The 11,423-nt window shown below is 41.3% G+C and overlaps 1 protein-coding gene across 1 annotated transcript in view; it reads right to left on the bottom strand.

Annotated features, from left to right (window-relative positions):
* The window catches only part of TMC3 (transmembrane channel like 3), a 37,855-nt gene that overhangs the window by 10,916 nt on the left and 15,516 nt on the right, over positions 1-11,423 (bottom strand). The window contains exons 9-16 of the mRNA XM_019533700.1: positions 10,126-10,169; positions 9,386-9,533; positions 8,091-8,200; positions 7,865-7,943; positions 7,106-7,357; positions 4,944-5,072; positions 3,778-3,845; positions 3,406-3,534 (exon numbers count right to left, since the gene is read on the bottom strand). Of these exons, the coding sequence (XP_019389245.1) occupies positions 3,406-3,534; positions 3,778-3,845; positions 4,944-5,072; positions 7,106-7,357; positions 7,865-7,943; positions 8,091-8,200; positions 9,386-9,533; positions 10,126-10,169 (959 nt within the window). The remainder of the gene's footprint in view (positions 1-3,405; positions 3,535-3,777; positions 3,846-4,943; positions 5,073-7,105; positions 7,358-7,864; positions 7,944-8,090; positions 8,201-9,385; positions 9,534-10,125; positions 10,170-11,423) is intronic.

The raw sequence follows: 11,423 nt of genomic DNA, 5'->3' as shown, positions 1-11,423 counted from the left end.
GGGGCCATTTGGCCCCTGTTGGGGAACCATAACCCCTGTGTGGCTGTAGCCCCCCAACAGCCAGTGCTTTAACACTGTAGATATATCTATAAAATATTGCCCAACTGATTGCTGTCTCTCTGTCTCGCACTCACTCTCTCTCTTTATAATGGCCTTTTGTTTTAATTGTGGAGGAACATGGATTCTGGGGTATTTTACAGAGTGATTTTGGGATTTTTTTTTATCAGGGATTTTTCAGTTTTCCAATAGGGAACACCAGAATTCATGCTAGGGAGGTCAGTGGCAGGACCCTGCCCGCTCCGAACTGGTACCTTGGACCCAGCTGGCTGTGGCTGACCTTCTGGTCAAATGGGGCCAGGAGGACATGCTTTGACAGTATAAAGCAGGCCACCATACCCAGAACATCTTCCGGGCAATAGTTGCCCAGGTGGCCAGGCAGGGGGCACACGTGGCAGTAGTGCCACACAGAGGCCAACCCTGCAGCCACAGCCCACTGGCAGTTGGTCCAGAGGGGTGGATGCCTCATCCTGGTCTGGCAGGTGCGCAGCAGGTCATAGCCAGGCAGCAGCCCCCTGCTGCTGTGGGTAGAGGGTGCAGGGAACTCTCTGGACTACTTCAGCAGTCTAGCTGGCACAAGGGGTAGTGTCCTCAGGTACCAATTGCCTGCGCCCCAGAAGCGCCTGAGATTGAGCTTGCCAGGGCAGCTTTTGTGCTGCTGGGGCCAGGACAGGGCAGCTTTTTATATTGCTGGGGACAGCACAGGTGCTGGCCCCAGGCTGTAGCTCCCCCTGGCTGCAAATCCAAGAGAAGCCAGGCAGGGGTATTTTGCCCCAAGTGGCACAATTTGCTTCTCAACAAAGTGCATGTCCAAGTACATGTGCTGGGGCAGAAAGTCCCGGGTCAGATTTGCACCACCTCTATTTGAGCTGAGGCAAGTGCACATGCTTGCATGTGTGACGCACCCTAAATGGAGTTTAATATACCTACTTATGGAGAGTTCATAATATCAAACAGGATTTGTAAGCTGTTCCAAGACACATTCCCTGTGTGTCATAAAGCTGAAGAGGAAAGAACACTTTCTTGCCACCTGCATGTATGCTAGAAGTGTTTTTCATAACACTATACCAGTAATTTTTATCTCATGCCAATCAGGTCTAAGTGGTTTCAGTAGAGATATTTCACATTTAACACTTGGGTGACTGCCGACAAAACTAGAGCCGCTATCAAAAAAAGTAATATTTAAAATGAGAAGTAAAAGTGGATTTTTCAAACTGAATATTGCATTATTTACTCTTAAAGGGCCCAGTTTAATGAAAGTCAATGAAAATATTTCCCTAACTTCAATAAAACTTCAATTTTCAAAATATTTTTATTTCTCCAGTAGAGGATGAATGAATTTTTGGAGCATTAAATAGCAAGAAAAGCAATGGAACTGAGCAACTCATGGACTGAAATTTTAGAATGGGCAGACAAGGCTTGATTTAAGCATTATTCCCATATCTACATAGACATAGACCTGTCTCTTGTGAATCAGTACTACAGAACGTTCTGTTCCAAGCATGCACAGATTACGGTTTGATCATTTTACATTTATATTCTTTAAATCAGACTTGCAAAACTGCCATGAAAAATTATCAGCCTTGCCATAAAGCTACTTACTTACCCTGAGCTCCATGTCTGTTGACAGCAAAAAAAAAAACCCCTACAAAAAGTATTTTACTTGCCTGTCACAAAATGTCATTTACAACAATTAAGTGAGCAGGTACTATTTTGCAAGATTTTCTAATTACCTGGTGTAAGCCTTTAGTATCCTTTTATTTTCTTTCAATCAATTATTAGCAAGCACGAACGATGCATGTCCCCAGCGGCTGGGCATGACTGAGCTGGTAGCGGCAGGAGCATGGCAGTGATAGGCGTGGAGGTCCCGCAGACGCCGCTGGTGCCTTCAGTGGTGGGGCGGAGGGGGAAGGGGTGGGTGGTGAGTGCTGAACATGGTCGGCAACCACCCACAGGCGCTGCTGGGAGGGGTGACGGTGAACAGCGGTGATTGCAGACTGCCTGCAGATGTGCCTTTTTCTAGGGCATGCACGGCCACACACAGGGAGTGCATGTGCACCCACGTGCACACCCTACGTATCGTCCTTGTTAGTGAGTGATACTAGCCTGTAAGGGTGTGTGAAATGGCCCTATTCAAATCAGCTTCAGCCTGAATCAAGGACAGTGACTCGATTAGTTGATTAGCATCACTGTCCCTGATTCGATTTGCCTGAATCCAAATCTGAAGATTCGATGCTGATTCAGAGAATCAGCGATTCAGACAGATGCAGCTTTAAATGTTTTTTCTACATACCGTGAGGTACCAGCATGGCTCATGAACACTGTGATGCACTCTCTGGCAGACCTGGACATGGACTGGAAGTGTTTCTGGTCCACTTCCGGGTCTGCTGTCAAGTGTGCTGGGGACCCCCCCACGCTTCTGTGGGACACTCCATGCGCCCCAGCATTGCAGCATTCACGAGTCACTTGCTACCTAGAGGTATGTAGAAAAAACATATAAAGCTGTGTCTATGTCTGAATCACCGAAACTTTCTGAATCTCTCCGAATCAATTCGGAGGGTTCCAATTCGATTTGGAAAGATTAAAGGGTCCTCTGATTTGATTCAGATTTGGAGATTTGGCCACCAAATGGGGCTGAATCTCTGCCAAATTAAATCAGGGACCAAAGCTTTGCACAGCCCTACTAGCCTGATAATCTTGAAGAGTACAATCCACTTTGGGTTTCACGTAATGCCAACATTGGTGCTAGTTGCAATGTAGAAAATCTGTCTGTGGGGAACAGAATAGGCTGAAATTCCCCATATTGATTACAAATGTGCAGATATGTGAACATAACTTTATGTTACTATTGACTTTGACTCAGTGACCTAGAAGTGAAAGATTGCGTGTCTAGCTTCAAATCCTACTCTCTTCCCCTTTACGTCCCTGTGATGCACATTCATATTGTAATTCTCTTTACTACAATACTGCTGTATCTCCCTTTCTTCAGAAACTATATTTTACAGAATATCAAGGCTTCACGCTTCAGTCATTTGAGTATATCCAATTTTACTTCCTATTTTGAGAACTCAAAGCTGCTCTCATTCCATTTATGTATAGATCAGCAGTCCCCAAACTCTGACAGACTGTACACCACCAATTTAAAATGATACAGCCTTAAGTACCACCAGCAAATTTTTCAATCAACCTTAAGTACCACCAGCAATTTTTTGTCATATAAAGTAATTATAATAAATCTGTTAACGCAAACCACTGACAGGTTGTCTGCGTACCACAGAATGGGAACCACTGATATAGATAATACATTTTTACTGCTGACAATTGAATACTGTCTTTATTTTCACTAACCTTGAAGCTCTGAAAACCTGTTGATGTGGTACATTACAGGTTAACACTGCCCAGCTTCTCAGGTACATAAGACCAATCAACTTAAGAACATTGAATGCTGGGAGGCAGGGTGAAAAGAAGGCTCCCATCCTAGAAAAAAGGATGAAATTTCAAATGTCGCTAAAATCTATTTTGTTACCATCAAATATATGTGAATAGTTCTCAAATATGGCATGTTATATCAATGTGAAATTGCGGAGGCAGTAATCACACAATTATCTTTTTCCAAGATCATTGTTGGGTTTGCCTCACTTGGTACTGGTAAGTTTAAGATGTAAGTAATAAATTAACTTGGTAATTAACGAAGGAGGAAAAAATATAAATAGTTCATACCAAATCATTCCTTGATTGTATACCAAATGTAGCACGTTCTCAGCAATTTTGAATTCTCCATATTCTGGCTACAAGAAAGATAAGAGAATGTGAATAAACTGGTTTAAATCTTTTTTCTTATAAAGAACCACTAAAAATATTGGATTGTATCTGTTCACCAGACAGAACATATTCTGAAATATCCACAGTAATATCAGTCCTTAGCAAGCAATAAGGTGACAGTCAAACCTCCATTCTAGCAGGCAGGGACTCAGGTAAACTAATTTCACTCCACTTCATTCTTAAGTGATCAATGAAGAGTCTGCATATGAGGGTCTCACATCAAAAGCTGCTCCTCATCCAACTATTACTCAACATGATCTGTATTTTTAAGGACCGTGTGCTTATATGTACTGCTTCTGATAGCAGGATGTAACCATAGCCATGGAGGAGAGGAAGTTATAAGCCACCTACTCTTGGTATTTTCTAAAATTCCATGGTTTAGTCATCTTTGGCTCTGAGATTGATGCATGACCTTATTAAAGGAAAGATGTGGGAGTCTTTATGTCATTGATCATAGCTCAGAGTGGGTTTGTGGAAACCACTTGATCTTAGCGTTTACTCTGTGCCCTCCAATTTAAATTTGCCCTGCTTAGTACCTTGGCTTGCTCTAGCCAGGATGTTGCCAAAAAAATACTCATTGAATCTGAGGCATAAGAGGCAGTTGTAGCTGTAGTTTATTTACAGCTTTTACATGAAAATAATACAATAAAATTGACAATAAAATTAGATATAACAACACAATTATATAATCTATGGGTTTTACTAAAAGCATACAATAAAATGACACATTCTACAAATTAAAAAACTATTAAAACAGAATATAGTATATGAAGATGCAAAAAGATAGATTAAATGAAGCAATATATCAAAAGTAAAGTAAAAGTAAAAACAGGGGAATTCTATTTGATTTTGGCCAGTTATAGTCTGTCCCAGTGGTGTAATTAGGCCAGGGTGACCAGGGCAACTACCTGAGGCACTGTGGGGAGAAGGGGAGGGAAGTGAAACAAAGCATCTGCTTTTGGCACCCACACTGTCATGATCACGAAGGTACCAGAAGTTACCACTACTCATTTGTCTGTCCAATTTTCATCACTTAATTTTTTGAAATGAAATCCTATACTTACAAATTTGCTTTCTAGATCCCAACACCAGCAATCACTTAAATATCTGACAAAAAGTCCACGGAAAAAGTCTATTAACAGAATGCTTGCCACTGTGAAAATCATGTCAATAATTGACAGCTTCAGCATTTCCTGAAAGATAAATGGTGCTAAGTTATGGACTCACTTTCAAAGCAAAGAAATTGTATGACATTCTACACAGTTACTGTTGCATTTGACTTGATATAACAACCTGAACCAAGTTGTTTCAGTTAGTTCTTTTCTGCTTTGATCTTCTTTATCTGTTACTGTCTCATAGAGAGCAACAGTTAGGTTGTTTAATACAAACCCAAAGGGGGTTTGGATTGCCATGCCCAACCCTGCATCAGCTAATGTGTTGTCAGAGTGGTTTTTAATGTATTAAAAGTTACCTTGTTAATCAAGAGTTCTTCATGTCTTCTATGATACTCAGATGCCTACATTTATCAAATGTGAGTATTTTAATGCATTTGTGATTGGTGCTTAGTGCTGCTTAATACCAAGAAAGTAATCAGATAATGATGAAAGCACTGTGCCCTGAAAAGGACATGTTAGATCTATTTATTTTTTTAGGAATTGCATGAAAAATGGCTATGTAGATTCAAAGACAGTAAAGGTTTAAAACACACATTTCAAATGCAGACTTAAATAAAAAAAATGCACTAGCCCCAAACAAGGCAGGACTATTTTTTTTTAAAAAGTCAGCCAATTATAAATACCTCACTACAGGAACACCAGCCATCTAAGCCTTTCAAACATAAAATAAAATCTGTAGCATGGCATTGCAAATTGACTGACAATACAAGACACATATTCTCCTCACTCTGAAAGCATGAAGCTCCTGATGATTTCAACAAGAGTGAGTGTGAAGAGAATACCAGATTAGGGATCTGCCAGACAAATCTAAATGGAAAATTGTGCCAAACCAAGTGAACCAAACTACTGAACAACAATTTGAACCTTTAAAAAGACTTCTTGCTATGAAACAGGGGCTGAACAATGCAGAGACCTACTAACATCATGTGCATTTCATGTGTGAAGGCCCCCAGACTGAAAGTGAGCCATTGATAAACGAAGCCCTAAGAGTCCAAAACACATTGGGACTTACACAGTGGACTGGTCACTTTTTTTTTTGGTTGTTTCAAATTTCTCTTTGAGCATTTTTATTCCACTTTCAGTCATCTAGAAGAAGGGCTATAGTTTCATAGTTGGTAGAGTCAGAAGGAACCTGAACAGATCATCAAGTCCGACCCCCTGCCACGGGCAGGAAAGAGTGCTGGGGTCAAACGACCCCAGCTAGGTGATTATCTAGCCTCCTTTTGAAGACCCCCAGGGTAGAAGCGAGCACCACTTCCCTTGGAAGTTGGTTCCAGATCCTAGCCGCCCTGACTGTGAAGTAGCGCCTCCTGATATCTAGCCTGAATCTACTCTTAGTCAACTTGTGGCCGTTGTTCCCTGTTACTCCCAGTAGTGCTCAGGGGATGAGCCCCATATGCCCCCTTTGGCCCCGTATAAATGCTACCTCCTCTGATCTCTCAAACTGCCATGGGACTTAACAACAAGTATGTGAGGCCTAAAGTTTTCCCTTAACATCTTTCAGTAAAAAAGTGAAAAAGATGACAAGGGATTTTCTGTGAGATCCTTTGTACAAGTATTCCAGGTCCAGCTAAGTCTCATGTATCCAACAGGGCTCTCAAGATCACACAAGAAATTCCCATGCAGTGTCTCTGCCTGATCATCACCCAGGGCTGCAGGTGTAACTCTGAGGAGAAGGAGATTCACTCTTCTCTTCTGTTCTCAGTGATTGCCTCCCTGAAGAAGAGAGCCACCATTCTCCCATTTTGCCCCCACGTTTGGGTGTGGAGTTGGATACAACATCTGGAGTTTGAACTCAACATACAGGTTAGGCTCTTCCACAACAAAGGCAAACCATTCTCTCAGCTAAGCTAAAAACGAGTCTGTTTCTGTCAAAGCCAATAGGAATGACCTGTTCTAGCTGTGCTACTCACTAAAATTCTGGGCTGTACAAAGACTTTTGAAGGAAATATGGCACCAGACTATTTTTAATCTGGCAGTAGTGAAGCCAAACATTTCATTTGATTTATTTTTCTTTGTAGGAAAGAAGTGAAGAGTGGGGAAGAACTTACTTGACCAACATATGTTTCCCAGCACTGATTTGGATTATTATGAGTGTTATAGGCATAGGAAACTGTCTGGTTAAGTGGTGTGACAGGTGTTGCATAGTTTGGAGTGCGACTGTCTTCCAGGCTGAACGTGCTGTTTCTACTGCCATATAGATCAGGCACCATTGTAGATAAGTTTTCTTTGAAAATTTTTTTGGTGTTTAAGGTGGTGGTGGAAGGTATCCAGTAACTTGCACTGCTGTTAGCTTCAAATTCCTGAAAGAATGAAACAGTAGTTTAATCCATGTGTTTAACAGCTAAGTTTTTAGTTGCAGTCTCTGATTCTACATCTGCAATATTTCACTGGCACCCATTTTAATACACTCAGACATGTACTTTAAATACACAAAGTAAATGGTTGGCCACTCAGCTGCTAGCTTTACATTTACAAATGAGAACAGCTACCCTGCTTTGCAGATACCACATTGATTTGAGCTGAAATGATTTAATCTAAAAACGTAGCTTATGTTGCTAAAATAATTAACCAATGAACCAACCAGCTATGTTTATCAGCAACCAAATACTTCTGACTTTCCTACATACAAAGAGTAGTAAATAGACATCACTACTTATCTTCAAATTGCAATTCCACCATTTTCAACAGGTGGTGTTTGGTTTGTAACAAAGCTTATATTTGATTTTAAATAAGGTACAATAAATACAAGAATTATATCTTTAAAGTTAGCAGGTTTTACAACTGATATAACACATAAGAATACTTACAGCAATGCTCATGCTATCCACTTTATCCAACAGAGCAATGATTAAACTGTAAAGGTTCCCCAGATATAAAACAAGAACCCTGATAATGACAAGAATGGTTTTCATGACGATATTGGATATAAATTCTATATTGACTGAAATAAAACCTGAAAATCAGTTCACCCCTCTGCTCCCTTCCCCACACTCCACATTGTTTTCAAACTGATTGGTTGAAAACTGATCATACCTGGCAAGCTGAAAGCGAAGAGTGGTCCGAGGGTGATACATCTCCAGTGCTGCCACGAGTTCAAATGCAGAGGGTGCAAGCATAGTAATTAGCGAAACAACAACACTCACCTATGGAAAAGACAATGTTCATGCAGTTTTTGAGAAGGTCTGTGTAGGGACTTGTGGAATCCTTTTGTCACTGACTGAAGCTTTGAAGAGACTTTTTTTTTTTTTCTTTTTTTAAGGAAAATGTTTTGTGTCCCAGGTCAAACTAGCCAGATCAGGTCCAAATCAGTTTAAATCATCCAAGAACCAGATGTGGCCCTGCTACAGGCAAGTATCCTCCACCCCAGCCTAGGGATTCAGATACTTCCAAATCCTTTGGCAGGTATCCTATAGATTGCACATACTCAGTGCTGACCACTTGCCGCAGAAAATTCTACTTTTAAGTGTGTTACAGACAAGAGTTGTTATATGCATTTGTGATCCAGAGTAACCTATATGGAGTATTGCTGAGGAACATTTCCCGTTACACACACACACACACACAAACACACTGTGAATTTCTAATTTTTATTATTACAAGAAAGACTTTTACATATAAGAATCCCAAAGACATTACCCTGCTCTAATCTTACTGTGTAATTCTCTCCATATCTGTCTGCTTTTCCTTATCTCAGTTCCCAGTCATAGCTCCTAAAGGGAAACATGCATGGGTCAACGTTTTCTTAGTTCACGTGCATGGGAGGGTGGATGGGGGCGCCAGGGACTGTAAGAGCCAAGTCCCTGTGCACTGAGAAACTGCTGCATCCCTATTCTGACAGTGGCCAGTGGGAAACTCTCCCTGATGATGCTGATGTCACAGGGGATCCTATGAAATCGTAGTTCCACTCTGATCCCCACCCCGATCTATCACCATATCCTTGACCTATCCCTAGAGCCCCAGTGAATCAGAAGGGTACAAAGAGCACTTCTGAATCCCTTCTCCATGGACTGAGGGAGATGCACACTTCCTTCATGGCTCTCCTCTAAGGTTTTGATCCTATAGATGCTCTGCACGTGCTTTGCTTTATTCCCATTAGTAGTCCAACTGATTGGCTAACTGAGGCCTAAGGCTTCTCTTTAACCACCAAGGGGCAGACAGAAAGGATCTGGCATGATATTACAGATGAACATCAGCAAATCAACAATGATTTGTCATCACCCAAAAGAACTGTGACGTCCTTGCCAAACACAGAACTCTAACCTGAATGGACAGTCACAGACGCTCCACCTGCTTCTAAGAAAAGTAAAAAGGCAGTGGACACACCATACCTCATTTTTTTCCCAGAGTGTCAGTTCCTTTTTGGTACGTTCTAGCTTTTGGGATCGATCCACCACAAAGTAAATAATGTAGATACTCCCAGCGAGGGAAAGCAGCACAAGGATGTTGGCAATAATCCTTAAGCTTATTGTCACTGCCCTGGAAAAAAGTCACATGGCAAAAATTACAGATGGCTTGTCTTGCAGAACCAGCCTTCTCTGAATGTGTAGGCTGCATGTGCCTGCAGTGGCACAAATAGTAGTGGCACAAATTTGTGCCACTACTTTATGCCGCGGTGCATGCCCCTGCACATGCGCTTTGTTGTGGGATGCACTGTCCCGCTTCGGGCAACCTGCGCGTGCCCGGCTCTTCCCAGTTCCCAGTGTGCTGGAGCGGCAAAGGCACAAAGGGAGCAGTAGGGACGTTCTAGTCAGCAGCCAGAGTGTCTCACTGGAGGACCAAGCGTCCATTTTTTCTGGCACATGCTATTTTTCCATGCTCTGCTCCGCTTTTTCCCCCCACTGCGTTTTTTTTTTGCATCCGGGAGATCCTAGTACCAAATGTTGCCCCTGTGCTGCAAATTTGCAGTAGGGGCATATTTTAGCATTCCACGCATGTTATTTCTGGCACCACAAACCACATGTGCCTGCACGTCTGGACACAGCCATAAAGGATGTAAGACAAGCAAACTGGCACTGTTAACTACATTTGAGCAGTGGTTTGGAACAGATCCCCAGTAAGCTATACATACAGGTTTTTGCTTTTCTTCTTTTCCTGCTCTTCCAAAATAGCTTCCTTGAAAGAAACACAGCATTACCATTTTAGTAGCATACAACAACAAAACATATTTTTTATAAAAAACCTATACAGTTAAAAGCACGCATATACTGCACCTGTCTAAGAAATGTTGTACAAGTAGAGGCTCAGGAAAAGAAAACATGCATGCGTGTATGTGTATATTGTGTCCAATAAAAGATAAGAAATTCTGCTTCTCTCATTAAGTAAAGCAGACAGATACTCTCTTCTGCGCTGCTCCGTTACTTATCGATAATACTGTGTGCTGTGGATTTATGTAGAGAACAGCATTCTTGGAAAGCAAGGACATATTAATAAATGCTTGTCTGCTCTCTTTCTTGGCATATATTCATTTTCCCTTGCCTGAAATGTTCATGGTTTAGGTCCCAGCTCCATGCTAATGTGGACTTGTGCGCTGTCTCACTTGCTTCAACAGAACAGTACCCAGGGGCCCACACTAGCTAATCTTAAGATACGATAGGAGCCTTGGATTAGAAACCGTTCAGGGGAAGGACACAATGTGCGTTTTCTGTGAAGCTTGCAGCATAAGCATGTGGGTAATATAAAATAACACCATCACCATTAGTCACACCTAGTGATAATTTGAGATAAAAATCACACAATTTATCGGTTTGTTTTAGACCTAATATGGAGTCATTTGGACCAAGGGCTTTTAGTGATGACACATACCAAATTTATGGAACCACTTACTTATGGACAATAAACGAGATGCATTTGTTTTTAAAATCTAAGCAGAAGAGGCTTATATTTAACTTTGCTTTTATTGTCAATACCCTTGTAAAATGTGTCTGGGCAATTTCTGGTGAACACAAGCATAAAATGAATGCAGATTATTCAGATGTTAAAGGGATCCTGGCTCTAGGCCCTGTGTTAAACCAGGGATGAATTTATCTCCAGGTTTCTAAATACAAGTCACATGTGCGGTAGTGTGGATTAAACAGTGCATGATAAAAATATGATGGTGTCACTTAACAACCACAATAAATGAAATGGAAAGAAAAACTGTTACTTGAGAAGGTGACGTGAGCCTCTAATTTATATATCATACCCTTTAACCATAACTGACGTTAAAAAGTGGGCACATAGAACAAGTGCATAACACTGCTATATGTTCCCGCACAATTAGTACCAGAAATTAATATGTAACAAAAAGAGAAAAGAAACAACATGTAATAGAACAGGTGAAAAAACCAAATCAGCTATTTCACAAATCAATGGGCCTAAAACAGCTTT

The sequence above is a fragment of the Crocodylus porosus genome, unplaced genomic scaffold (genome assembly GCF_001723895.1).
Source record: "Crocodylus porosus isolate Cpor-Errol unplaced genomic scaffold, CroPor_comp1, whole genome shotgun sequence".
Taxonomy (NCBI): domain Eukaryota; kingdom Metazoa; phylum Chordata; order Crocodylia; family Crocodylidae; genus Crocodylus; species Crocodylus porosus.
This window is presented reverse-complemented; position numbering and strand designations above follow the sequence as displayed.